The following is a 25195-nucleotide window of genomic DNA, read 5'->3' on the forward strand; positions in this document are numbered from 1 at the left end:
CCTGACAGCCCCCAGGAGATGGCAGCAGCCCATCATGTTCATGTCCTTCTGCGGAAAATCAGCCCTTGGTCACCTTTCTCGAGGTTTTGTCCCTTGCAGGGCAGTGATGAGGAGAAGGTACAGCCAGGGCTTGGCCGAGGTGGCAGCTCGGGCTGCCCCAGCACCACTGGCCACTCATCAATACTTCATCCTCGTGGGAGGAAGGCTCCGCTGCGGGGGGAGAAGAGGTTTACTGGCCCCAAGACCCTGTGCCCTGGCCACTGGGCCGTGTCCTGTCTCCGCAGTCGCTCAGGCACCGCACCAGCCCTGCCCCGGCCACGCACAGCCACAATATTTCTGTTTATCCCGGAGCGTGGCCGCTAGCACATAAACCAACCAAGTCGAATGCCAGTTTCACGAGTGAATTTACTTGAAAAACGTACAATTTCTGAAACACGATGACTGGTCAGCACAGACATGGAGTGCGGACGGTTCCCTCGAGCGCCGGGATGCCTGGGCCAGGGGACAGCACCCAGGGTGGGAAGGGCCAAGCTGTGGTGTCCCTAGCCCCGTGGTGACTGACCCTTCCAGAAACACCAACCCACGTTGGAAGCTTTGTCCTCTCTCTTCTCATTGTCTGCTTTGATTATGATTGATTTGTTTGCAGCGTTTTGGATGGGTGGGGGGTTTTGCATAGTGGGAGTAGGAAGCGAAGGTGCGAGTGTCACTCCCCACGTGGCTTTTCAGTCCTGACTCGGCTCTTGTGCATAAACCCTGCGCTGCCCCAACCATCCGCACCCGCAGGCGTCACACGAGGCAACACCGTCCCGCGAGGAAGCTGTGCACCCTGGATGTATTGATGACTCTCTCCTGTCAGAGGGAAACTGCTGATTAAAGTGGCTGAGTGGAAGGGACAACAGCCAGTGCCAAGAGGTCCACGCCGCGCTGCGCTGGTCGGAGCTGAGCAGCGGCGGCCGGTGAAGGCTGCACACGCAGAAAGCAGCGACATCCTTCGCTGGGCACCTCTGCAGGCAGCAACCACTGCAGGGCTCGTGCGGCCCCAGTGCCACCTGCACTGGGATTGGGCCACATCACCACAGCCAAAAGCCTGGCTCCTATTTTTAATGTTTGGTTTGCTTAAATGACCAGTGATGGGCATCTGCACCCGCACCCCCTCCCCTCGGTGTTTCTGCGCACCCTGCAGCCAGGAGGTCTTTGTGAAGTGCTCGGTGTCCTCGGAAGAGAGGAGGCTGCTGTATCTCTGCTGAGAAAAGGCAGAGATACATCCCGGTTCTGGGAGCAACTGCTAAAAATAGCAAGATGTGTGTCTGGAGAGCAGGAGGAGGAGGGAGAGCTCGGCTCGGCTTACAGGCAGCGCAGGCAGGCAGGGCACAGCCTGATGGCATCGGGACAGTGGCTCCTTCCAGCACTCAGTGCAGAAAACGGTTCACTATTCCCATTCAGCACGTCCATGAGTTAATGGTGCGGCTCCGGCGAGGGGTTGTGGTGTGGTTTCGTTCATTAATCAGTGACAACGTGAAGCGCTCCCACGAGTAGCTGGCCAGCTGGCTGCCACCTCTGCTACTGACTCTTCTCATCACCTTGTAAGAATCTTTCAATTCTTTGGTGTATAGCCACCCTGGCTGTGTTATTCACCCCCTGCAAAGCAAAGCTGTGCCCAGGGCTGGGGACACAAGCCGCCTGTTGCTGGGACAGGGAGCCCCGAGCTCAGTCCCAAATGTGCTGCCAGCATGTGACTGGAGAGAGACTCCTGCAAGCCTGTCCTGCACCTGCCACAGCAGATAACACGGGGACTTTTCTGATGATGGCTTTGCACCAGGCCCTTCAAAGCTTCTTGGTTCTTTTCATCTTAGACTCCTTCTGTGGCTGAAGTGCCCCGGCTGATCTCCAGATGCTGAATCCAAGCTCCCGGGATGCTTTAGCCCCTGTCCCGCTGTGCGGTGTGAGCTGCCCTGTCGTCCCAGGCACTGGGAGACACCCTGCAGACAGAGCTCCTTCTCCAGGACGGTTCAGCCACAGGTTCACCATTCCCTGCCCGAAGAACGTGATCTGGAATTATTACTCTCACCAGGATTATTTTAACCCCAAATCCTTACTCTGAAGTAAACTCCCACTTCGATCTATAGGATGGTGCTGGGTTTGCATTCAAATCAAGGGAGTGGAGTAGTGCAGAGAGCAGTCTCTCAAGAGGTATGTAAAGATGCTTCATAATCCCAAGTGAGGTAGCTGGGAGGCACCGTCCCGCTCCTTGGCAGGAAAGGACGTGGTCAGCAGGGGCTGCAGGAGCTGATGCTGGAGGTAGGATGCTTCTCGGGGCCTCCTGGTCCCAGCACTCCCTGCAGGCAGTTTCTTAAGATAACCAAGTTCCTGCTTGGTCATCAGAGCACCAAGATGGAAAAACCAAGGCCACAGGCCCGGAGAACAAGCTGCAGGAGAAACTGAACCCTGGGCTTGCACCCCGGGCAGATTTCAGGCACTGGGGTCTATTTTTTCTCTTGGCAAGTGCAAAGGCTGGGCTCAGAGCTGCAAGAGCCAAACCAAAGCGGGAGGCAAGGTTGGTCTTCAATTTTTATGTCACTTCATCTGCAGAATACGCTGGGAACCCATCAGATATGTCGGCGAGAGAAAATCTGCGCTTGGCTTTGTCTTCCAGTGCGCCGGTAGGAGACACAGAGGCAGAGCTGGGCTCAGAGAAGGTCTTTGACGATATCCGAGGGCAGAGCTTCCCCCACCACATTCACAGCCCCCAGACCCGACCTCGTGCGTGTGACGAGCACCATCACCTGCACCGTCCTCTTCAGCCCCGGCTGGCGAGCGGCTCCTCCGGCCAGCAGAGCCAGGGGAGCGCGCGGGGGCGAGCCGCCCGGCGCCTGCGGGAGTTTGTAGCACTTGGGGTAGTTACTGAAACACTCAAAGGTGTCATTGCAGTTTGTGCAAGTGCCCCCGAAGCCCGGGGACGGGAACGGCTGGAGCGTGGGGCTCGGGCAGCCGCAGCAGAGCAGGGTGCGCATGGCCTGGAGGAGCACCACGTCCTTGGAGAGGAACTTGTGGAAGTTGGGCTTGAAAAGCAGGTACACCAGGGGGTTGTAGAGCGTCGAGGACTTGGCAAAGACGGCTGAGAGCACGAAGGCCAGCGCCGGCACCTGGCTGGCGTCACCGAGGACTGCCCACATGGCAACGATGGCATAGGGGGTCCAGGCAGCCAGGAACCCCAGGCACACCGCAACGCTCAGCTGGAAGAGAAGGAGGTGGAGACAGCAGTGCCATGAGTCTCCTTTGGTACCTGTGGGACGCTGACCCCCCGCAAAACCCAACCCGAGGCTGACAACCACTGCCACATGCAATGGGACCCCCAACACTCAACTGCATCCCGAGGGAAAGGTTCTCAGCCTTCTGGACCCTTTACACAGGAGCTTCGGGGTGTCAGACATCAGGGCAGCAACTCAAAACATCCCAGCGTGGGCACTCGCTTCAGGTGACTCACACCTACCTGGGAAAGCTGGGAATTGCTGCAGCCGACGGCGGCAGATGGTGCGAAGCACCCTGCGACCTGGCCGGGGTCAGGCCAGAATCAGACCCCAGGAGCCTTTTGGCTGCACTCAGATCCCTCTGGCAACCCGTGTGCCGGGGTGCAGACTAACCCAGAGGCCCTGGAAAGAGGCCACGCTCGGACTCCCGTCCTCTAAGCAGACACGAACATTTCTTTTGTGACCAGGCTTGCAAGCTGTTTTCTTTCGTGTTTGGTTGTTGTTTTTTTTTCCAAAGGATATCCACTTTTGGGGTTTTTTGACATATCCTTGCTAAATTATAGTATTAGCCTGTAGTCTGGGGAGCAAGGACTCGTGCAAGCTCCTTTTATGGTCTTTTCCAATGTAATTTAAAATGAAAAACCCTCCACCTGATGGCTTTGAACAAGGAGAAGCATGTTTTTACCCACATTGCTACAAACACCTGGAGAATTCGCTGACAATGATAGAAGTGTCCGGCTGGCAGAAGGGGTCCTGCTGCACCCACCCGCCCCCAGGGCAGGGGGCTAGGGCAGGGGCACCCCCAGTCCCCGCACCCCCGAGCCCTCCCCTACCTTCACGACCAGGCTGTGCACGCTGCGGGCTCTGTGCCGGGGGGACGCGTGCCGCCTCACGGCTCTCTGGGACACCTGCACCGTCCAGAGGATCAGCGAGTAGGAGACGAGGATGAGGAGGCAGGGGAGAAGGTAGCAGAAAATGAAGAGGGCGAGGATGTAGAGCGTGGCCTCCCTGCTTGAGGCTTTCCAGGCGATGCAGCAGGCTGTCCCGTAGGGCTCGGGGCCGTAGCTGCCCCACTCGGCCAGGGGGGCTGTGGCGAAGAGCAGCGCGTACGCCCAGATGCACAGCAGCAGCACTCCGGCGTGGCACGGGGAGAACTTGTTGCCTGTGGCAGAGGGATCGGGGTGAGGATGGATTCCCACGGGCAAGCAGGAATGGGGAGAGGGGCTGAGAGCTCCAGCTGCTCGCGCCACCAGTGCTGGGGATGAGGCCGCATTGGGGCTGCCAGGCAGGGCAGGACCTCAATGCCGCAGCGGTGGTCACCCCAGGGCCCAGGGACACGCAGACACCCTCCTGTCCCCTGGGCAGGTGGCCAGAGCAAGGACCCACGAGAAACAGAAGGGTTTGCCCCAACCCAGGCAGCAAACAGCAGCATCAGCCACGCAGCCTCTCCCAGGACCTTCTGGGAGGTGGTGCAGCTGCTGGTGGCGAGGCAGGGGGTGCAGGGTGAGCACAGGGCGGGAGAGCTGGCGCTGCGACCGCTCAAAGCCCTTCCAGACACTGTCATTTGAAGGACCTTCTCCTCTCTAGCAGATTGAAGCACTGGGGGGGAACAGGTTTTTTCTTTTTGTCCCATCCCCCATCAAATCTTAAACCACTTGATCTTCTAAGAGCTCAGTATAAAATGCTAAATCTTCAGATGTGCATAGAAGTAACATTTTTCCTTGAAACGAAGCAATTAAAAGCTCATTGAGATTAGCCATTTCCTCACCGAAAATGGACCAAGGCATCACTGGGAGATAAGCACAACGTGCCAGGCTGCCAAGCACTGGCTAATCTAGAGAACAGAAGCAGCACAGGGAAAAGCCACTGGTACCTGGCTGCCTTTTAAGAGCCAACTTTTATCTTTATCTTTCCTTCCACCTTTCTAGTGATCTCCTGAGGTGCTCTGCTGGCACATAACCAAGGCGAGTCTGCTCCAGCATCGTCCTTGAGGCGCTGCCAGCTGCTGGGGACAAAGCACGTTAGCGGCTGGTGACAGCAGCAGGCTCGGGGCAGAAAGCAGCGAAGCCCCAGAGAGGGGGTGAGGATGCACCCTGGGATGCCAGTCTGCAAATCAAACTAATATCTTTGATTCCTCATTTTATTTCTATTTTTGTTCTTTAATCCAAAGTCTATTCTGAAGATACACGCTAGATGGTGGATTAGCAGCTGAGCTGAGGAAATTAAGAAGCAACTCCAAATAGGAGCTGTAAATGCGTTGGGGACATCCCTGGGTCCTCTCGGTTCCTCAGATGCTCTCTGCACTGCTGACCTCTACAAAGTGCTGGTGACGAAGCTTAGAGCTGCAAACATTCACAGTAGTTCTGTGGAAGTGCAAGTGGAAACAGGGCTACAGAAGTGAGCTGTAACACTGCACACCCAGCCCTCCTGAATTAATTATGTCAGTGAATTAAATACATTTGGCCTATGGCTCTCCCACCAGGGACAAGGGAAAGCAGCTCCTCCTTGCGCTGCTAGAGCTCGAGGCTTCCCGGACGCAGAGCCTGAGCTCAGGTCTGTGTACAGACACTTAAAGCCGTGCAACCTGCTGTAATATGGCATGTGGGGGTTTGTACAGAGGGAGGACAACCCCCCTGACACATATCTGGGTGATATTCCTCAGACTTAGAATGAAGCAGGGGACTGCTGAGATGCACGCACAGGGGCGCTGGGGCTCCGCACGCAGGTGGAGGGGAGTGAATACACAAATGATCAAAGCCTTCAGAGCCTGCAGCATCAGAGTATTGATGGGAATAGACTGCCCTAGGGCAAAGCTTTCTCAGAAGAGGTGCATCTGGTCCATAAAAAACCCACAAGGGTTATGTTAACAGAGAGGGGTGTGAGTATAGATCAGGTAACGCATCCCAGCACCTACCATATGCTGGGTAACAGACCTTCAGGCAGCAAACCGTGCTGAGAACTGTCAGGCTGGTGAGGCTGCACAGCCCGAACAAGACCCCGAAGAAGGCGTAGAGGGTGCACACTGCATGGTTGAACAGCCACCTGCAAGGGAAAGCCTGTGTGTAAACCCAGCCCTTCCCCTCTGCCTAGGGTGCCACTCAGCTGGATGGGACTGTTTCTGTGGCCTCTGCTCTGAGTATTTCCCAGCTGCTCTCCTGGCAGTGATGCCTCAGCTGCCAGTCCCGCACCAGCAGCAACGCTGGGCACGCCAGGGGTGGCTGCAATGGGTACCAGCACCTGATTGCCCAAGAGAACATGGGCATGATCTCGCCCCGATTCATTCCCTGAGCACCTCAGTGACCAGCACAGGTGGAGCCATGGGAGCAGGAGCTGCCCTGATCCCCACTGGTGCACACCAGCTTAAAAATCCATCCCAAACCCATTTTACAGCAGGTCTATGTGACTATCTAGAGGAACAGGCGACAGCAAAGCATCCTGCTGTGGGATTGATGCCCTAGTGCCACCAGATGGACCCTTGGCTCCCACTGCACCCCCAGTCAGGGATCTCCCCTAGTTTGCAAACTGCACCCAGGGTCATCGGCCAGGGCAGAGTTCCTTCCAGAAGGTACCTGTGTGCGAAGAAGGAGGAGATGGCCAAGGGGAAGAGCGTCACTGTCATGCTTAGGTCACTGACGGCCAGGTTGACAATGAAGAACTCGGCAGGCTTCAGCACAGACCTCTTCCGATAGGCCACCAGCAGGAGCAGCGAGTTCCCAGAAAGAGACACGATGCCTGTGGAGGAAGCAGAGGAGCAGTGCCGTAAGTGACAGAGCCAGGAAAGGAGCCAGGATCATCTTGAGATGTTCGGAAGCAAACCCCAGAGATGTCTACAGAGGGTGGAAATGGCTCCATGCTTCCCTCTCCAGAACGGGCTGAGCAGGGGGAGCCCACGGGACCTGCAAAGCTCTGTGAGCACATCTGGAGCTGCTTTACATTGAATTTGATCCTTTCCCCTTCCTCAGATGCTACAGAGATGTTTGGTAGAAGGACAGCGAAGGGAGGAGGCTGCAGCAGGCTCTGGGTGCAGGATCACTTCTTGCAGCTGGAAGGAGCAAGGGGGGCACTTCCTTCCAGCTAAATAAATAACGGGAGCTTTGTGCGATTGCTCTTCTGATGTCGGGCCAAGGAGCTGGGCCCCTTCGCCTCTTTAACTTCTTTCTGGCAATGTCACTTCTGTGAGTCTGTGTTGTCCAATATCACAGCAACAAAATAAACAAGAAGAAAGGCATTATGGAGATCAAGGAAATTACAGACTAAACAAAAGAAGGCTCTTTGTTTCCTATTAGTGTATTTAAAACAACAGTGGTGATTAAAATTTTATAACAAGGGCTTTCTCTCTTTTTTTTAATTACGTAATTGTGCTTTCATTGAAAAGAGGTTTCAGTGTCCTTGGAAGGGGAATCTGCTGCTCTTGGGGCAGGTTAGGAGACAAGAGTTTCTTCCTAATGGATTAGGCTGCAAATTAAATATGGTGAGAATCAGCTTCCAAAGCCGTTGAATGGCCAATACTGAAGTTCCTCGAAGGAACAGGATTCCCACTCAACACCCGGCCATATCCAGGGCTTTGGAGTCACTGGAGGGCAGAGTGCAGACACATTTGTCCTTGTTCCTAGCCTCACAAGACATTTCCCCCACAGAGCAAGTCTCAGATCTGTACCAAATGAATTTGATTATCTTTACTAACTCCTTGGAGCTGTAGGTGCCGCTAGGACTGCTGGCAGCCCCAGTGGCACGAGAGACCCTTGGGCTGCCCGTGCTTGCAGGCATGAAAACCTTCCAGCACTTAGGAGACAACGTGCTCAGGACTCAGAAAAGCAGAAGGTTTTTCTTTGCCCATCATTCACTTCTGACCCACACCAACCATGTTTAAGCACATCCCAGCCCCTTATTTTTGCCTGCTGACTTTTTAGTGCCACCAAATCCAAATCTCAGGACATTCATGAACATCTGGGGAAAGCTGAGGCCAGCTGGAGATCCAAATCACCTTCAGCAGTTGTGATGCTGGCAAGGCTAACTGCGAGTCCCTGCTGTCTCGTGTTGGGTGGCTACAGTACGAGCTACAGGACGTTCCTCAAAGATTGTTCTTCAACTTTCCAAATACTTAAAACCAGAACTGGTGCTTGCAGCTCCCCTGACAGAGGAATGCAGTCCCCAGGCTTTGGCAAGGTCATCCTTTTTATTCACATGAGGAGGGCCAGTTCGATTATTCTGCTAATGACTGAGCATTTCTGGAAGCATCAGGGACTGCAGAAGGTCTCAATGCCTCTGGGAGGCAGGCACCTGGCTTGCCCACAGCAGGGACACACGTACAGCGATCTGTCTTTCCTTACCAAAGACTAAATAGAGCGTGCCAAAAATCAGATCTTCTCTCTCCGACAAGGTGGAGATGAACACCGAGGCGTTGGATGTATTTCCCATCTGCAAAGCAAGATACAAATACAAGTGAGAGTGAATGCTGCCCAGTGAGGGAGTGCCTGGCTCCCTCGGTTCCCAGGGGGGACAGTATGTGACACGCTCCTGGCACAGAGCGACAACCGAGCCAGCAGCGAGCAACCCCCCGGCCCCAGCGCCGCCTCGTTAACGCTGAGCGCCGCACTGACCTAATCGGCTGGGCAGGGGGACGGTACCAGGATCAGGTTGGTAACCTCACTCCATTACCATCTCTTCAATTATGGATTTCACTGCTTAGCATTCATTTTTGGACCCAAATTTTCTTTCCAAGTGTTGTCCGTGTGCTGACTGCAGCAGGCGCTGCGTGTTCAGACACAGGAACAGGCTGTTCAGAGCTGGACGCTTCATGTTATGCGAAGTCCCCCACCTCCTCCAGGCTGGCCTCGTCCTTCACGTGCCTCTGCCTGTCCCCGTGTCCCCATCAGGAGGAAGCCTTGGCCCAAACTGCCCTTGCAATGCAGCCAAGACCTGCTCACGTGCCACTCCAGCAGGATATTAACTGCCTCTAGAGCTGAGAGGTGCGCTAGGTGTGCCGAGAGGGCCCATGCAGACGAGAGGACTTGCAACAAGCTGTTCATCAAACCCTGGCCCAGGAGACCCTGCAGCTACGGACAGAAAGGAATTGTCTCCCCGATCTTCTCATCCCCGGGCTAGGACCTTCTTTCTTCAGCTGTAACTAAATCTGATCCCTGTTGCCAGCAGTGAAGAACTTGGGGGTGAACAAATGCATTAGCAACAAAACAAACAAAAAAAAATCACAGTAAAATGTCATTCTCTTTCTTGGGGTGCCTGATTTATCATTGAGTTTTATTAACCTAATTAGCTTCCCTGTCATTTTGTGCAGCTGAGCCAAAGGTTCCCAGATGCTTAGGAAGTTAATAGGGGGCAGTAGAGCAGAACCGCAGGTGCGCTTCGGTATATTCACTCCCTTCACTGATAACAAAATAAATGGAAAAAAATTCTATTCAGGTGACAAAAAAAAAAAAAACAGAGAGGAGGTGAAAGAAAATAATGGTTTAATTATATGTTTCAATAGCTGCTGGCTTGCTTGCTGGGATGTGTAATGCATGCAGCATTCCTGCCTCCTTCCCCGAGGTCCCTTGCCGCACACTGTGGGAGAACTGAGCGCAGTGTCCTGCTGGGGAGCAGGGGCTGGGAGGGTCACAGGGCCATGCTGCAGGAAAAAGTGCCAAGCAGTGTGATGGCCCAGGCAGGCTGACAGCCACGCAGCTGGTTTGCTACTTGAACCCACCCAACGGCCCCTGTCTTGTTACCAGCACGTGCAAACACAGTACGGGAACTTCTCATACACCGTTACTTGTATTTATACAGGCAGTTTTGATGTTCAGCCGTAAAAAGTAATTACTTTAATAATTGCCTGCTAAAATATGTAAGGAAAATATTAACATTTACATCTTAGAGGCTTCCTTCTTTAAATAATATAGCGTTGGTGTCAGAGCAGCTACTTGATTTGGATGACTTCTCCTTGCCAGCCATGCTTTGCAGATGCACTCTCCCCTGACCTGCTTTTCCTTGTGCTCTCCTGGCTGGTGGACATTGCTCTCTCAGTTCTGCTTTGGCACTGGGGTAGCCTTGAACCACATTTGAATGTCCTCATCTGCATGATAGAGTTCATCTGCATAAATTTGCTTTTCTTAGCAAACATAATTCACAAGGTGCTTCCTTTACACTCCTCCTACTCTCCCCCTATTCATCTTGCCTGGTCCCAGCGCAGAGAACCAAGACCTCTCAGCGTGGCCCCACAGGGGCAGATGTTGCTCACCAGAAGGTTATGAGAAGTCACTGTAACCTCCACCTGCTCACTTGGGCTTTCTAGCTGCTCTGAGCAGAATGAGAACTCCCTGGCCACCGCTGTAAACATCTACACAACTTAATTACCAGGGCACGCAAGGTTGGAATTTGAGTACTGATGTGCCAAGATCCATCCTGAGCTCTGCTTCGGTGGACAAGGGTTTAGAGAGGAAACCATCCTGCTAATATCAACTTGGGAAGCTGTGCTCCAGTCTTCAGCCTGCGCTGAGTACTCAGAGAAGCAAGTCACCGCCTGATCTTTCTGCAGTCACACCACACTAAAAGCATATCAATACCACTCAGTTTGCTCAGCTCTTCCCCTGCTCCCAGGGTTCCTCGTACAGGTTTATGTTGAAGGTGACTGTCCCCTCTCTGTGTCCTCAGCATGCCTGATGGCACTTGCAGCTCCAGGAAGCTCGTCCCTGCTTGCCGAGCCAAGACACTGGGACATGCGGGTGTCCAGCTGGGGTTGCCTTTCCTGTTTGCTCCCTGGGAGCTTGGGGAATCGAATCAATGGGAATTCTGAGTGGAGCCCACGAATCCCAGGCAGAGGCGCCAGCACAGAGGTGATGCCAGGCAGCTTTAAGTTGTCCCTGCTCACCCCGGTCTGTGCTGGGTCCGTGTCTCAGCAGACACTAAAGCCACAGCAAAACTGTTTTTACCTGTTGTGGGAGCTGGGCAGCCCCAGGCCCCGGGACTTCGGTGTGTTCCCTTGGCAAGGGCAGAAACCAGCCCAGCTGCTGCTCCCCTGCCAGGTTACGCCCCAGTGCAAGCCAGGCTCTGGGCATTAAGAGCACACTCCTTGATCCCAGAGAGCCTACAAATACCATTTGGGAGGGGAGCATAGCGGCTCTAGGGGGGGAGATAGGGACATCCCTTTACGAGATCAGTCATTTCAATAAAATGATGTTCCTGGGTACCTGGTACTGACCCTGCAACATGAGCCTCTTTGCAAGCGGTTCAGGTGCTTTCACACCCAGGATTCCAGCCGAATCTCTCCCTTTATTGACTCTCCATTTATTGTCCATTGGAGACTTAGGTTCTCCCTTGAGATTTTCACTGACAATCCTGACTTGTTGGACACAAGCACTAGAAATCCCTAGCAGGAAAAAGGGAAACATTTTCCAACCTTTCTTAAGCTTCTTGGTGCAAATCTCATCCCTAGCCTCAAATCCTCACTACACTACGCAGTGACTCATACAGAATAGCAAAACAAACAGGGCTTGTGCTCAGGTTTTGTTTAAAACCTTGTGAGTCATTTTATCTTAAGAAAAAGCTGCATGGAAAGTCTGGGCTTTAGTGGCAAAGTAAAGTTTGCCGGCTGCAGGACTGCAAGCCAGTGGATCTAAGGCTTTAACTGAAGGGAGCAGCCAGTACTGACAGGATGCTGCAGAAAAGTTATCAGATGAGATTTCTCCTTCACAAGGAAGCAGAAAAGGCTGGAGCCCAACTTCTCCATTTTCCAGGCCAGCCACTAAAAGATTTGTAAGGAAATGGACTTTCCTCCTCATCAACACACGCAGGGAAAGACAGGGCAGGGTGAGAACATCACTCTGATGCATATTCATAATTGTCAGGGTGAAAAAGCTGCTTCGGAGTATTTAATTTCACAGCTAATGAAAATCCAATCTCAATGTGCTTTCTATGATGAATGTCCTTAGAAGCCCACCTCTCCCTTCCTTGTGTGCCAAAGCATTTTAATTGATGCTAAGGTTAAATTTATTAGAAAACCACCAAGTTATTAGGCCTAGAGTATGACACTGAGGAAGTTGGAAGGGAAGGAGAGAGGAAGTTCTGCTACATCCTCTTACATCCTCAGAATTTCTTGAGAAAGTGACTCTTTCCCTTTAGCCACAAACAGGTAAGAAATGGAGGCACATTTTGGATGCACGCACTAAGATACGAGCCTGTGCCTCTGGGATAAACGCACACACCATAAGGCTAACTCTGTCTGGGGCTCTAAAGTACATCACTTGTCCATAAAGTGACCTTCAGCACTGCTTGTTGCTCTGACCATCCCCACACACATCAGGCTACCAGGAAGGGAGCTGTGGTTTCTGGTGATGAAGCCTTGTTAGAGTAGAAGCTGGGACCCGGCTAAGGGATCAGGGGTCTGGAGTGAAGTCCCAGGGGGCAGCGTGGCAGCCGGGAATGGGACTGGGAGCCACCCACCCTAGAAGCAAAGCTGACACAGAGGAGAGTGAACCCAGGAGAGGAGGACGTAGAGGTGCTGGACACTGGCTGCCCGCTGTTATACTCTAGCTGGGCAGGAGGAGATAGCAGCAGCGGTGAAACGGGCTGCTGGGTTCATCTCCACAGAGCACCCAGAATGCTAAATGCTTCATAGTCCAGTGAAAAAAAAAAAAATCTCTCTTATTGTGCTCTTTGGAGGGTAACGAGCGTCCGTGTACAGGGACAGGTGATTTATACCTCCCTGTACCAGACAGAGGGACTCTGGCCATGAGAATGATGTCCTTCATTAACCTAATTGGAAACAACCTTCCTTTAGGGCTGAGCAAATCGTTCCTGAAACTCTCATAATGCACAGTTCTCCCCTAGGCCATATTTCATTCTTCCTCAAGAGCCCCTGGAAGCGGACACGCTGAACACAGCACACGCACACCACCTCTCCGAGACGCTTTAGCAAAGCAGACGTGATTAAGAACATGGAGTCTGGGAAGAAGAAGGGACTTTGGTCACACAGCTGCACTGGGTGATGAGACAGGGCAAGGCCCAGCATAAACAGTCTGGAAGGAATTGTTCCTGCTCCTCAGCGTGTATGCACACACGCAGCAGAGGAAGGACAGAGCTGGCAAAGCTTGCAAGATCTCATTTCCTTCAGAACCCTGGCAGGTCTCCATCCTGCAATACATCAGGGGAGCTACAAGTGTCCTATGAGATCAAGCTGGCAAAAAGTAACAAGAATCCAGGGTAGAGGAACTTCTATTTCTGATACATTACGTGGGATAGGCCTTATTTTTATGGGTGTGCTTGAGCTATTTGTAAAGCACGCATCTCTTGTTGTAATACAGAAAATTATAAAAAATGCACCTCTTGCACCGATAGATATGCTGGTGCTATTAACATTCAGATAATAAATCAGTTTTACAGAAATATGGAGAGCTATCATTTTTGTGTCTGAGAGTAAATCATCAACTAGATCCTGCAAACACCATAGCTACGTGAGGCACACAGGCAAGTGGATTTAGGATGAGTACAAAAACTGTTGCAAAAATCTCAGACTTTCTCCTGCTGCTTTCACTGGGGCCACGTAAAGCCTTTCCCCTCAGAGGAATCAGAAGGTGGTGAGCTTATCTGAGCTCCTCTGTGAGGGGGATGCTGTGAGGGGGACATCCTCACACCTGGCTCCAGGAGGTGCTCACATGGTCTTTACCCTTGCTGAAACAGGACTGTGTGTAACCTGCTACCCGGCCGGTTCACAAAGCTGTTCTGGCTCTGCCTGCCTGCTGGAAACCTGCCTCCCTCTTTCCAGGATGCTCCCTCAGGTGAGCGTGCAGCAGAGGGGAAAGTTTGCACCAGCCTTTCCCTGTGCCGTTGTGTTTAGTGGAGACTCACGAGCTACAGAAGCATCACAGCAGGTACTAAACACAGTCACTCTCATCCTGACAGAAGCAGCTGCTGGAGATTTTTCCAGCTCAAAAACATTTCAAAAACGTGACAACGCACAGTCAAGACTAGATCTGAAGCTCCTCTGGGAGGGACTCCAGATGAGAATGTCCCACAGGGGCTACCCAGCCAGCACAACACAACCCTTTAAAATCAAGCTGCTTGGCCACGTAGAGGACACACAAAGCTGCTGTTCAATTTGATTTAAGCTCCATTGCTCAGACTCTGTTCTGAGAAGAGATAGATTGTGAAAGCTCCTTTCCCCTCAATTTAATCATACTTCAAAATGAGATAAAGTTTTCCAAGCAGCTGCTGCTACAGGTTCATTACCAGGAAACCCTCCTATTCTGCATTCCAGACCCTATTCTTGTGCTCACAAGAAGAACCAAACCTAAACCCGCATCCCACATCCATAACTGGCACTTGGAAGGACACCGGCACGGCTGGACCGGCCTGATCACATGCAGTCTACATGAAAAAACATACATTTTATTTAGAATTATTGTTAGCTTTGCCTTTTACCTCTCAAGACAGCTGCTCTTCTTCTGCCAATGTACCGCAAAGCCAGAACCTTTCTTGGAGAGGGGGAGGAAACCTGATGAGCCCGGAGAATCAGCCGACCTCCAGTGTCTTTCAATAATAAACAGCAGGAATCGATGCAGCTCCGAGCACAGGGGAAGCTTAGACGCTGCTGCCTGTCTAGCAAATAAAACAAGACTTAAAGTGTCACAGGAGAGCAAAAGAGCACAGAGGAGCGACTGTCCGGTGTCTGAAGGGCAGATCGCGGTGTGAGGGGAGGCAGCCGCCGGTGCCGCCGTCACTGCAGCTCACAGACCCCTGAGCCGGGGCTGCCCCCCGCCCGCAGGCAGAGCGGCTCCTGCTCTCCGTCTGCCTCCGCCACCACCGAGACCCTCGCCAGCCCCTTCCAGAGGGGTGCGACCCCTCGCACGCGAGTCCCTAAACTCTGAGCGTCTCTTACACACACGAACCCTGCTGAAGGCTGCCGACCCCCCCCCCCCCCGGGACACGCTCCGCCGGGAGCCGCGTCCCATCTCACACCCCGGGGGCACAGCGGGTGGGGAGGGGCTCCAGCCCCCCGCCCCGGGGGCCACAGGACAGCATCCTCCCCCGCCCCGCGCCGGGGGTGCTCGGGGGGGGCTCGGGGATGCCCAGGGCAGCTCCTGCCCCGCTCGGGTCCCCCCTTACCTCCCCCGGAGCAGCCCCCGCCGGCAGAAACTTCTTCCCGGGATCCCGCGGCGGCTCCCGCGGTTCAGCACCACCCGCCGCGGACAGCTCCGCGCCCGCCGCCCCCGCCCGGCTCTGACCCCCCCAACCCCTGCCCGGCTCTGACCCCCCGGCTCTGGCTCTGACCCCCCCGGCTCTGGCTCTGACCCCCCGCCCGGCTCAGAGCCCCTGGCTCGAGCTCTGAGCCCCCCCCACCGCCTCTGACCCGCCCTGTCCCGTCCCTGCCCTGGCAGAGCCCCCTGTCCGGGGTCCGAGGGTCGGGGTCCCCTTAGCCGGGGCAGCCCTCGGCCGGCTCCCCCAGCCCCCCCAGCCCCCCTCCTCTGCCCTCCGACGGGCCCTCGGCTCCCCACCCTCCTCCCCGCTAACCGGCCTCGGAGCTGCAGTTTTCACACGAAGGGAAACTGAGGCACGGAGAGTGCAGTTTAAAGCAGGAACCCGCGGCCTCAGCACCCCCCGGCTCACGCCTCTCCCCCCTCGGCCACCTCCTCTCACCCCTCCTCAGGAGGCAGCCGGCAGCTCGCTCTCCTCCCCCTGGAGATGTGTCTGGCCCCCCGGCTCACTCCCACCTGCGCCGCGAGGTGCTCCAAGGACACGCTCCGAGTGGCAGAGGAGACGAGGTGGGATCGCTGTGCCGAGCGCGTTGCCAATCAGAGCTGGGGTTTGCTTTCCACCCAAACCGTTTGACCTGTCTCTGCTCGGCAAAGCACAAGCCACAACCATCACTCAACCGTGCGTTGTGTTAGTTCCCTCCATGCCAAGAGCTTGCCAGCTAGAAATGGGAGCAAAAATCCTAGTGCGCAGTTTTAGAGTTCCAAATACTGTCAGGACTGCTGGTCAGCTCGGATTCGTGCGCTTAAAATTACTACAGGAAAGAACCCCGAAGGAGGAGAGATGGACAGCAATAACCTTACGTACTCTACGTGCTTTGGAAAGAGCCTTCATGAGAAACATTCAGGGACTAAACAGCTATATAAATAGATACATACCGAGATTATTATAAAATGAAAGTTAGTTGTTGTTTGTGTTCCAGAAACACGAGGCCTCAGCCAAGTTTGAGGCCCCGCTGCGCAGTCTCCTCCACACGGCCAGAGTTAACCCAAGGAGCCTGACACCCACCAGAGAACACGCTCCGTTTTCTCCCTTTCACCTGGGACAGACCTGAGGCTTGATGTTCAGTGACACCAGGGACACCGAGAGCCCTCGGCAGAGTCACAAGCTCAAATATGAGCAGCACCACTTCCCACCCCACCCCACGCTGAACACGGGGACTGCAAATAGTTACTAAACTTCGTGGGCACGTTTGTCCAATTGAACTATGGTTTTTAGCATAGTTTCCTTGGGAAACAGACCTCCATCTCAGTCTGCCTGTCCTCATCAGCACCACTTCTCCCCAATAGCACTTCATTCATCAGACGTTCTCATCCAGATTTGGAGAACGGATTGAAGTCTTCGAGATAACATAGCTCCCATTTGGTTTGTGCTGTAGGACCCAAAGGAGCCACCTGAGAAGGCAAGAAAGCTCAGTGAAGATCCAAAGAACAACGGGGCTCGCCTCCTAAAGCTTTCAACCAGCTCTACACGCAGTGAAAGAAGTCTATGAGAGCTGCCTTGTGTTGCAGCTGCACCAGTGAAACGCCCCTTCCCTGCTCTCAGCTCAGGGGACTGAGGCTCTCGGCCCCCCAGGGCAGGCGGCTCTGTCCCCGGCTCTGTCCCCGGCTCCCCAGCTGTCCCGGCCAGGGTGCCAGTATCACTTTTGCAGCGGGCGAAGAAGGGTCAGTGCAGGCCAGCTGCTGCCCATCCGAGGTGCTTTGCAGCGCCGCGTCCTGCCCAGCCTCAGCTCAGCATTTCTGCAGTCCAGATGGTGGGAAGTAACCCGAAACTTGTATCCTTCTGCCTTTTAGAAACTACCAGGACCCTTTCCCGGGAGCATCCCGCTAAAATGCTGGCAAGACAACTCTGATGGTGTTGGAGATGAGGAGGAGATAAGGAGGCGATAAGACTTTGAGAACCAACAGCCTGGCTGCGTTTGGACTTCCTTCCGTGTGGCTCTGCTGGAAGACGCCAGCTGCAAGAATTTGTAGGTGTACCAGTGAATTGAGCCATTTAAACCACATAATCATGCACCTAATTTGTATGTACAAATGCTACAATCTTTTCTATGCAAACTGGGCATTTTGACACACAAGCATTCCTTATGGAGATATGTTTACAGTTAGTTTACTTGTGCAATAACTCTACATGGAAAATAGACACTCGGCCATGCCTCCCGTCTGCGTGTCAGCCCTGACACGAATACTGTGCCAGCAGCCACCTCGGGCTGGGAGCTCTCATGTACACACTTCATGATAGTGAGAAGGGAAAGCTGGTTTTAAGGGTCCAAGGACAAGAGGATACATGGTGGCAGCCAATGCTGCCGGGTGCTCAGTTCTCAGCTTATTTCTTCCATCTCTTTGCACTGTTGATGAAATGAAAAAGCATTTCTAAGGCTACCAAAGGGACATGGCAGGGCATCTGTTTTCTTAGACAAAGGAGGAGGAGTGACGTTGCCCAGCAAAAGATAGCAAGCCAGCTGATTAGATTTGTAAGGAAGTAACTGAGATAAAGATAAGACACACAAACATCAACTGGGGATAAATATCCTGGGAAAACAGTGAAAGTTCCCCAGTACCAGGAGACTAAAGTGATTCAAATTCAGGAGGAAAGAAGAAATAAACAATTGGTGCAGTGGAGAGTTAGTTCCCATGCTCACTCTACTGTGGAACAGGTGTCTGAGAGACCATCCAGCCACAGCATCATTAGAAGAAAATTCCAGCATAATATATGAGATATTCTAATTGCTACATCTAATTATGAAGAAGAGTAAATCACCATGAAAAAACTATCTGTCAAACAGAGTATAAACACATAATTGACAATCAAACTAAGAGCTGTCATCCATCTTCAGAAACTGCCACTGTGTATAAAAAGACACTACTTATGCTCGTGAAGTAGAAGAGTGCTTCTGGAGTTACTGCAAAGTCCTATTAATCCAATGAATCATTAAATATTTACATAGACTTGATAAAAAAAATGAAAACTTCATCAAGTACCAGTAGGACTCTATTTTCAAACTGGATTTTGCTAAGGCAGCTGGACAGGTGTTTAAAGCAGTGCTTTGTGAAGCATCTGGTACAACTCTAGCTGAAGAACTTTCAATTAGCCATTAATTTCCTCAATTACACAAAAGTTTAGACCACCAGCCATGACCACAGTCAGGTCTAACTAAACCTGAATCCCTAAGAAGGCTGCATGACCTGTGCGTCCTGCTCCCAGTGCTCACATTCTTACACCTTTTTCCTATCTCACTCTTCATCAAAGACCAGGGAAATAAGCCAAAGGAATCACAGTCACATGGGGATTATGCCTTCAGCTGGACCCAAGTTACATCCCCAGCAAGAGCTCCTGGGCCTCACCCTTACTCTTTTCAGCAAGCAACTCGCAGCAACTCCCCAAGCCCAGCCTGGAATTCAGCCCAGTTCCAGGAGGCCCCAGGTGGCCCCTTGGGTTGGTGCTGGGGAGGGTGAACATCTGCCACTCAGTGTCCAAGATGTTGTGCTGACACTGGTGACGAGTCAGAGCTGCAGCCTGACAGGTTCCTTCATGGGCTGCGCTGATCACAGTGCATCAAGCTTCCAGCATTAGCCTCTCAGTTTCCTTGGTCCCATCTGATTGACTCAGTTTCCCTCTTGGAAGAAAGCAGATTGCAGGGATGTTGCGAGGCATAATTTAAATACGCAAAGTGCATTGACATCACTCACTGAAGACCTGTTCAGAATGTTTAATTTTTATTTATCATAGCCTAGACAGAAAATCAGTCAGCAACACGCAAATTAAAATTGAACCATTAGAGGACCTCGCAAGAGAAGTGATGTTTAGATTTTTCATTAAGTAGCAGTGACAGATACAGATTGGGAACATGTTCCATAGCATGAACATGAAGCCCAGCTGCAGCCTGAGGTGCAGCAAAGCCTGGAAGAACCTCAGTCGTTTATACGCAGATGACAGTGTTGTCCACAGAAACAGGAATCAACGACAGTACATGTGTGCAGAGATTTGGAAGCACATTGCTCAATCTCCTGCAGGAAGGATGGGAATACTTTTCGCTCTTGCACACCTAGTTTGCTCCTGCCGAATAAAGCGGCACATGCTGCAAATTGCTCTCATCAATAATCAAGCCAGGAGAGGCAAAACCTCTCCTGGAGTGACAGGGAGTGGAGAACTAGGGCTCAAGTGGCAAAATAGCTGTGAGGATATTGTGCTCAGAAAAACCTACGATATCAAAATTATTCACAGGAGAGAAGCTTGAATAATCACCTTGTGTTGGCAGGGGAAGGTGGACACTCTGGGGTGGCCTTGCCCTTCACAGTGTTTCAGACACGAGTCCTTCCCAGGCAGGGAGGCAGCAGTGTCACAGGATGGTGTGGATGGATTAGAGCTATCGTGCCCCACGGTCACTCACCTGTGAAGTGGGAGGCTCAGGAAGACAAAGCGATGAGGCAGAGCAAACGTGTGCAGGAGGAGGCAGCCCAGGAACACCACTACAGCACGTCAGCAGGAGATGGAAATTCAGACTCCTGCACAAAAGGGGACACGGTCACAGATCTGAGAGCTGCTAGAAATAGCACAGCCCCATGAAAGGGTCTTACTGCTAGGACAGGAGTGGTCACAAAGAATATGAGTCAGCCAGCTGCGCTGAGCTGCCCAAGCCAAATGCTGCCGTGTCCTGCATTGTCAGGGAGCTGAAAGGAGCCTTGTCCTTCAGTCGAATGAAAAATTAGTCTGTGAGTGTATTCATGGGACAAGGGAGCACACAGACAATTCAGAAGAAACTATCTCAATACTCACCTGGATTAATGACTCAGAGAACTGTCCAAAGAGATGTGTCCAATACTGAGGATATCTGCAGGCAGCAAAAGGCTCCGTAGCAGTTGCAAACATTATCTCCACCGTGCAGGCCAGTGCTGCTGGCTGGAGTAAGGGGAGTTCCCTAAGAGACAGCTCTATTTTGAGAATGAGGGGCAGCAACTGAACAACCATGGGTGGGGTAGCAAAGCCTCGATGTACAGATGGACACACTTACCTGCTTTGCCAGCCGTGCACGGTGAACGATGCTGCGTGGTATCAAAACTAAAGGGTGAATCTTGTATGACATCCTTACTAGAGACTCGCTCCTGCCTTTGTTTGGTGTTCTCAGGGCACAGCGAGCAGCACACCTGCAGCCCAAGTTTGTTTGAGCTATCAGAGAAGCTCAGATGGGAGCTGAAGGAAACAGAACACCCCAGGAGCACTCGCTCCTTTATTGGCACTTTGCATGAGCAAAAAGGCCCACGTGAGACTAAACAAGCCATTCTAAACAATTATTTACCTACTAACATACTGTTCCTACCCACTGTGACATAACCGGCTTTGACCACTGAAAGTCCCTGCTCCTAGATGCCTCTCCAGAAAAACTGCATCTTCAAACATCCTGTCTCAAAGTACAATAAAAAGTTGTTTATTTTTTCAAGGCACAGAAGTCCACAGAGATTTGATAGTGGGAACACTGCCCACCAGCCAAAGCCAAGGTGGAGCCTTCATTTCTGAACCTATACAAATACAGAAAGCATTGTCTTGACATTGATTTCCCTGATAATTCCCAGAATTAGAAGTTCTACACTGTCAGGTTCCTGCTAACATTTATCACTTCCACAGAACTACTGGATAAACCCCTCTTCTAGCATTCCTCAAACTCATTGTTCCAAACAAAGATGTTTCTCCCAGTCCCTTCCTTCCAGCTTCAGATTCTGCTGAAGTGGCTGGTTTATGCCCCTTACAGAGAGGCTCAAGGGACTAAATGCAGCAGATACCTCCTAAGTCACTTCCCATCTCCCTGTCATGCACAGGCAGGGCATTTTAGTGAAGCATTATCACCCCTACTTGAGAGAAAATGAGTTTGAGGGGTCTCCAAAACCAGCCAGCTGCAGCAAAAACGTTGCATGCTACCACTCGTGGCTTCCAGTCAGACCACAAGAGCATTTAATTTTAGAGAGCAAGCAAAGAGCTATGAATAAAAGCACTGATTTCAATCGTATTCATTAAGCAGCATCCTAAGCTTTAAAAAAGCCAGAGCTACAACATAACCAACAAGGTCAAAGATATTTCCCTAAAAGCAAGCTTGTACCATTTTTTAATCTGCTGTTATTGAGGTCAAATAAGCTCTCTTTCAAGATAGGCTTGGTCAGATTCATAAAGACAATCACCTTAAAAGACACATAAGATCATTCTGAGGCAAAACTGCCTGAATGCAGAATGGTTTGAAGTCTGTTGTGGTTCCCTTTAAAGCCTCATGCCCTCCCTCAGTGCCCCACAGTTACTTGTCTATAGCAGGGATGTACTAAAACAGTCACAGTATATGACACTAATGAAACGAATCAGGAAAGCTTTACTCCCAGTTTTGTTGCTCTCCCTTTTGGTGAATGATATCACCTCGCTGGGCCTCCGCTTCCCCACCTGCAAACACCACCAATAGTATTTATTCTGCACACAGTCTGGTACAAGATCCTGCTTATTACTTGTCTGTGCACGGCTCTGCAATCCGCATGCAATGAGTTTTTCAGCATGCCAGTCACATTGTCTCCTTTGCTATCTGCCAGGCACATTTTGTACCCACTAATCCCACGCATCAGCCTGTCGCGTCTCGCTGTCAAGTGTCTTACAGGTGTCTGTGTCCAGTGCGCAACTCTGCTCGCTGCATCACCGCCTTAAAAGGGGGGGAGAAACCTCCCTGCATTAGTCGAGCAAGATTTAGCCACACTGGCCGATCTTTATCAACTCATATTTCTCCCACTGCTTTGTGTTCTCATCTCATTTTATCGCTACTACGCTGTTACCCAGCCCCGCTGAGGTCAGACCCACCGGCCAATAATTTCCTGAGTTCGCCTTTGCGGAAGAGGCAGCTCAGCATCTCTGCAAGTGGGTTAGGGATGGATTTGAAGGGTAACATTTTGCGAGACGCAACACTAGGCGATGGCATTCATTGAAGACAGATCTATGCTACAAGCTACACGGGCTGTTGCCCAGCTTCCCACCATCTGCACACCAAACTTTCAGCTTTATGTTAAGTAGACATTAATCCCATGCTTGTATACTGAGATGGAGGCATGAGATAACACATAGGCTGCTCGAGATGCACTTCCCCCCTCACAATTTGTGCTTGTGACTGTAATGGAAATATATATTAAAAATATATGTTTCCGTTCTTGTATTTGGCTTTTCAATGCCACCCACAACTCCCAGTGCCTGGAAATTCTGGCTTCTCACATCCCACTTGTCCACTACACTTTGAATGCTGCCTGCTACTTAAAGTCCAGCTGGCCAGAGTTTAACCCTTAACTCTCAAGATGATCTCCCAGGCTCTAAGTCAGCTCCATGCAGCTCCACAGCCCTAGACAGGATACCACAAAGCATCCCCAGGAGCCCTCTGGCTGGGACACCTCTCCACGTTGGCAGGGATGGCTGGTTCCCCTCATTCCTTGTTGCCCAGTGCCAAGGAAGATGCCAAATGGTCGGATACCATGCCCTTAAGTCTCTCAATTTAAAAAATGACAACACTACCTCCAAAAAAGGACAAAAAATACCAATCTGCTGCTGAGGCGTAGAGTTGTCCCTGCAGAAAAGGAAAAAGAACTGGAAGTTAGCTACTAGTTTGACAAAAACACTGCAAGAAACTATTCTCCTTAGCATACAGCTTACGCTAACTCATACCTTAACATGTTACAAAAGAATCAGTATCTTGCTTCTGGACACATGGTGGAAAGACACAAGAACTGGCATCAATCCCTTCTGTGTTTCCTGGCCCCAAGAGCAGCAGTGGTGGGGAGGCTGCACTCAAGCTCTCTGGCATGGACAAAGCCACCCAGCCCCACACCAGGCAGCAGCACAGACCGGACATTTCACACCCTTCAGTGAATTCCTTTAATTTCTATCTTACTCTTGTCTAAGGTTCAAAAAGTCTACTTTGAACACATGCAGACTTTGTATCTTCCAGTTATTTTATTTTAGGAAAACACATGGCAGATTAATTTCCATTGGAAATGCATCAATTTAAATAGATCTTTGGCTGGACTTTAAAATTGTTCCTAATTAATATTCCCTTTGAAATCTATCAACTTCCTTCACTACTACCCAGCTTTTCTGCATTAGAATATAAAACCAGCATTTCAAGGAAAAGTCACTTCTGCATGTGGAGTCATTAGATGCCACTTCACTATCAGGCTCAATTCTCAAGCCAATGTTTTCTCCTCCTCTCCAAAGGACTGTCAGGCCAATAACTTTCTCCCCTTATCTATCTGCTCATACTGTTCTTTGGCACTGGTGTAATTTGTTTCCCACATTTCTTTACTCCATGGCTTGATAGTTTTTAATGAGCCTTTCACACCTGTGGTTTTATCTAGTATTAACTCTGTTCCTCGGTTCCTCTCCCTGTTGTACAGATCAGGTTTAGCCACGCTGTAATCAGTGATCCTCCACTAGCGTAAAAACGAGCACAAGTATTATGGTGCCAGGCTCTGTTTGTAATATAAAACTGTGTCAGTCATTATTAAAAGACAGTGCCCCAGCAACCAGTGCATAAACTAGTTCGGAGTCTTAATCAGGTTTCTAGCAGACAATTTTCCCTAATCGCAAATCCACTTAAAAACCTCTTTGTTCACTGGTGATGGGAGAGCTGTTGACTGAACAGAACTGGATATCGAGCTCCTCTTCACAAAGCTGCTCCTGGGGCAAAGCTGACAGGTGTCATAATGTCAGTGCATCACGAAAAAAAAACCCAAAACTTTTTAGCTACAGCCCCATCAGGTGGGAGAAATCTGGACATCCTCAGTAACTGAGCTGGTGCTCCTCACAAGCACCCAGGGAGCACACATGGAGACGCTGGAACATGACTTGAGTCTGACAGGGAAAGTGTCTGCTAACAATGAATGAATCTCCCCATGACCTGAAGTTCTGTTGGGGAAAAGAAGATGAATTTTAAGTGCCATGGAAATAAAAATATCCCACCACTTCATTTGATCCTGTCACTCTGAACAAACGCAGCGCTTGTTTTTAAGACTACTTTTCAGATGGCCATACGATTTCTGAACAGAAAATCTACAGTGCCAAGCACTGACATAGAAATCACTACCTCTAGCTATTATCTAGTCATATGGAAAATATTTGACTGAGGAAATAAAGTCCTTCATTGGAGAGCTTGAGTGATAAGCTGCAGGCAGAAAGAGCAGAATCAAATCAGTGTCAAACCTACATTCATTCCCAAGACATGTGAGCATCCTACTTGAGCTCAGTAAAAGTCATCTTGCCAACAGGCTTTCAGCCTGTCAAAAAGAAGCGGGGAGTACAATGAAAGGGAAAAAAGAGGATTTTTAAATTGACCACAGAAAAGTACCTAAAGATGCCTACAACCTGCTCTGATACTACAAACTCCTTAACAAGCAGGAAACAAAATACAGCCTTTATACCCAGGGCTTGCACTACAACAAGGAACATTCGGCTTTGATCAGTCCTGGCAGGTAGAGGTCTTGGTGCAAAGTCCAACAGGTTTTGCTCTTCTGCAGCTTTACGTTGCTTCCTAGGATCTCTCATCTTTCTTCCCCTCAAATCATGTTCACAGAGCACACAGTGTTTTAACGCATCTCAAAAGCGATTCAGGGAAAGCAGGCTGGAAGAATCCTCAGCTTTCCACTGCACTGAAGCTAAACCCATGTTGGACGATGGCTACACAGCAAATCTTTGTGTTT

At 51.2% G+C, this 25195-nt stretch overlaps 2 protein-coding genes across 2 annotated transcripts in view; both read right to left on the minus strand.

Annotated features, from left to right (window-relative positions):
• SPATA2 (spermatogenesis associated 2) overlaps positions 1-25195 on the minus strand; it is a 140455-nt gene that overhangs the window by 100192 nt on the left and 15068 nt on the right. The window lies entirely within an intron of this gene.
• Positions 388-15085, minus strand: LOC138728554 (opsin-5-like). Its single transcript, XM_069872008.1, has 6 exons — positions 14661-15085; positions 8579-8666; positions 6818-6980; positions 6163-6290; positions 4082-4410; positions 388-3233 (listed from the first exon to the last, which is right to left on the minus strand). The coding sequence occupies exons 2-6, from the start codon at positions 8664-8666 to the stop codon at positions 2688-2690; spliced, it is 1254 nt and encodes a 417-aa protein (XP_069728109.1). The 5' UTR covers positions 14661-15085; the 3' UTR covers positions 388-2687.

The sequence above is a fragment of the Phaenicophaeus curvirostris genome, chromosome 18, assembly GCF_032191515.1.
Source record: "Phaenicophaeus curvirostris isolate KB17595 chromosome 18, BPBGC_Pcur_1.0, whole genome shotgun sequence".
NCBI lineage: Eukaryota > Metazoa > Chordata > Aves > Cuculiformes > Cuculidae > Phaenicophaeus > Phaenicophaeus curvirostris.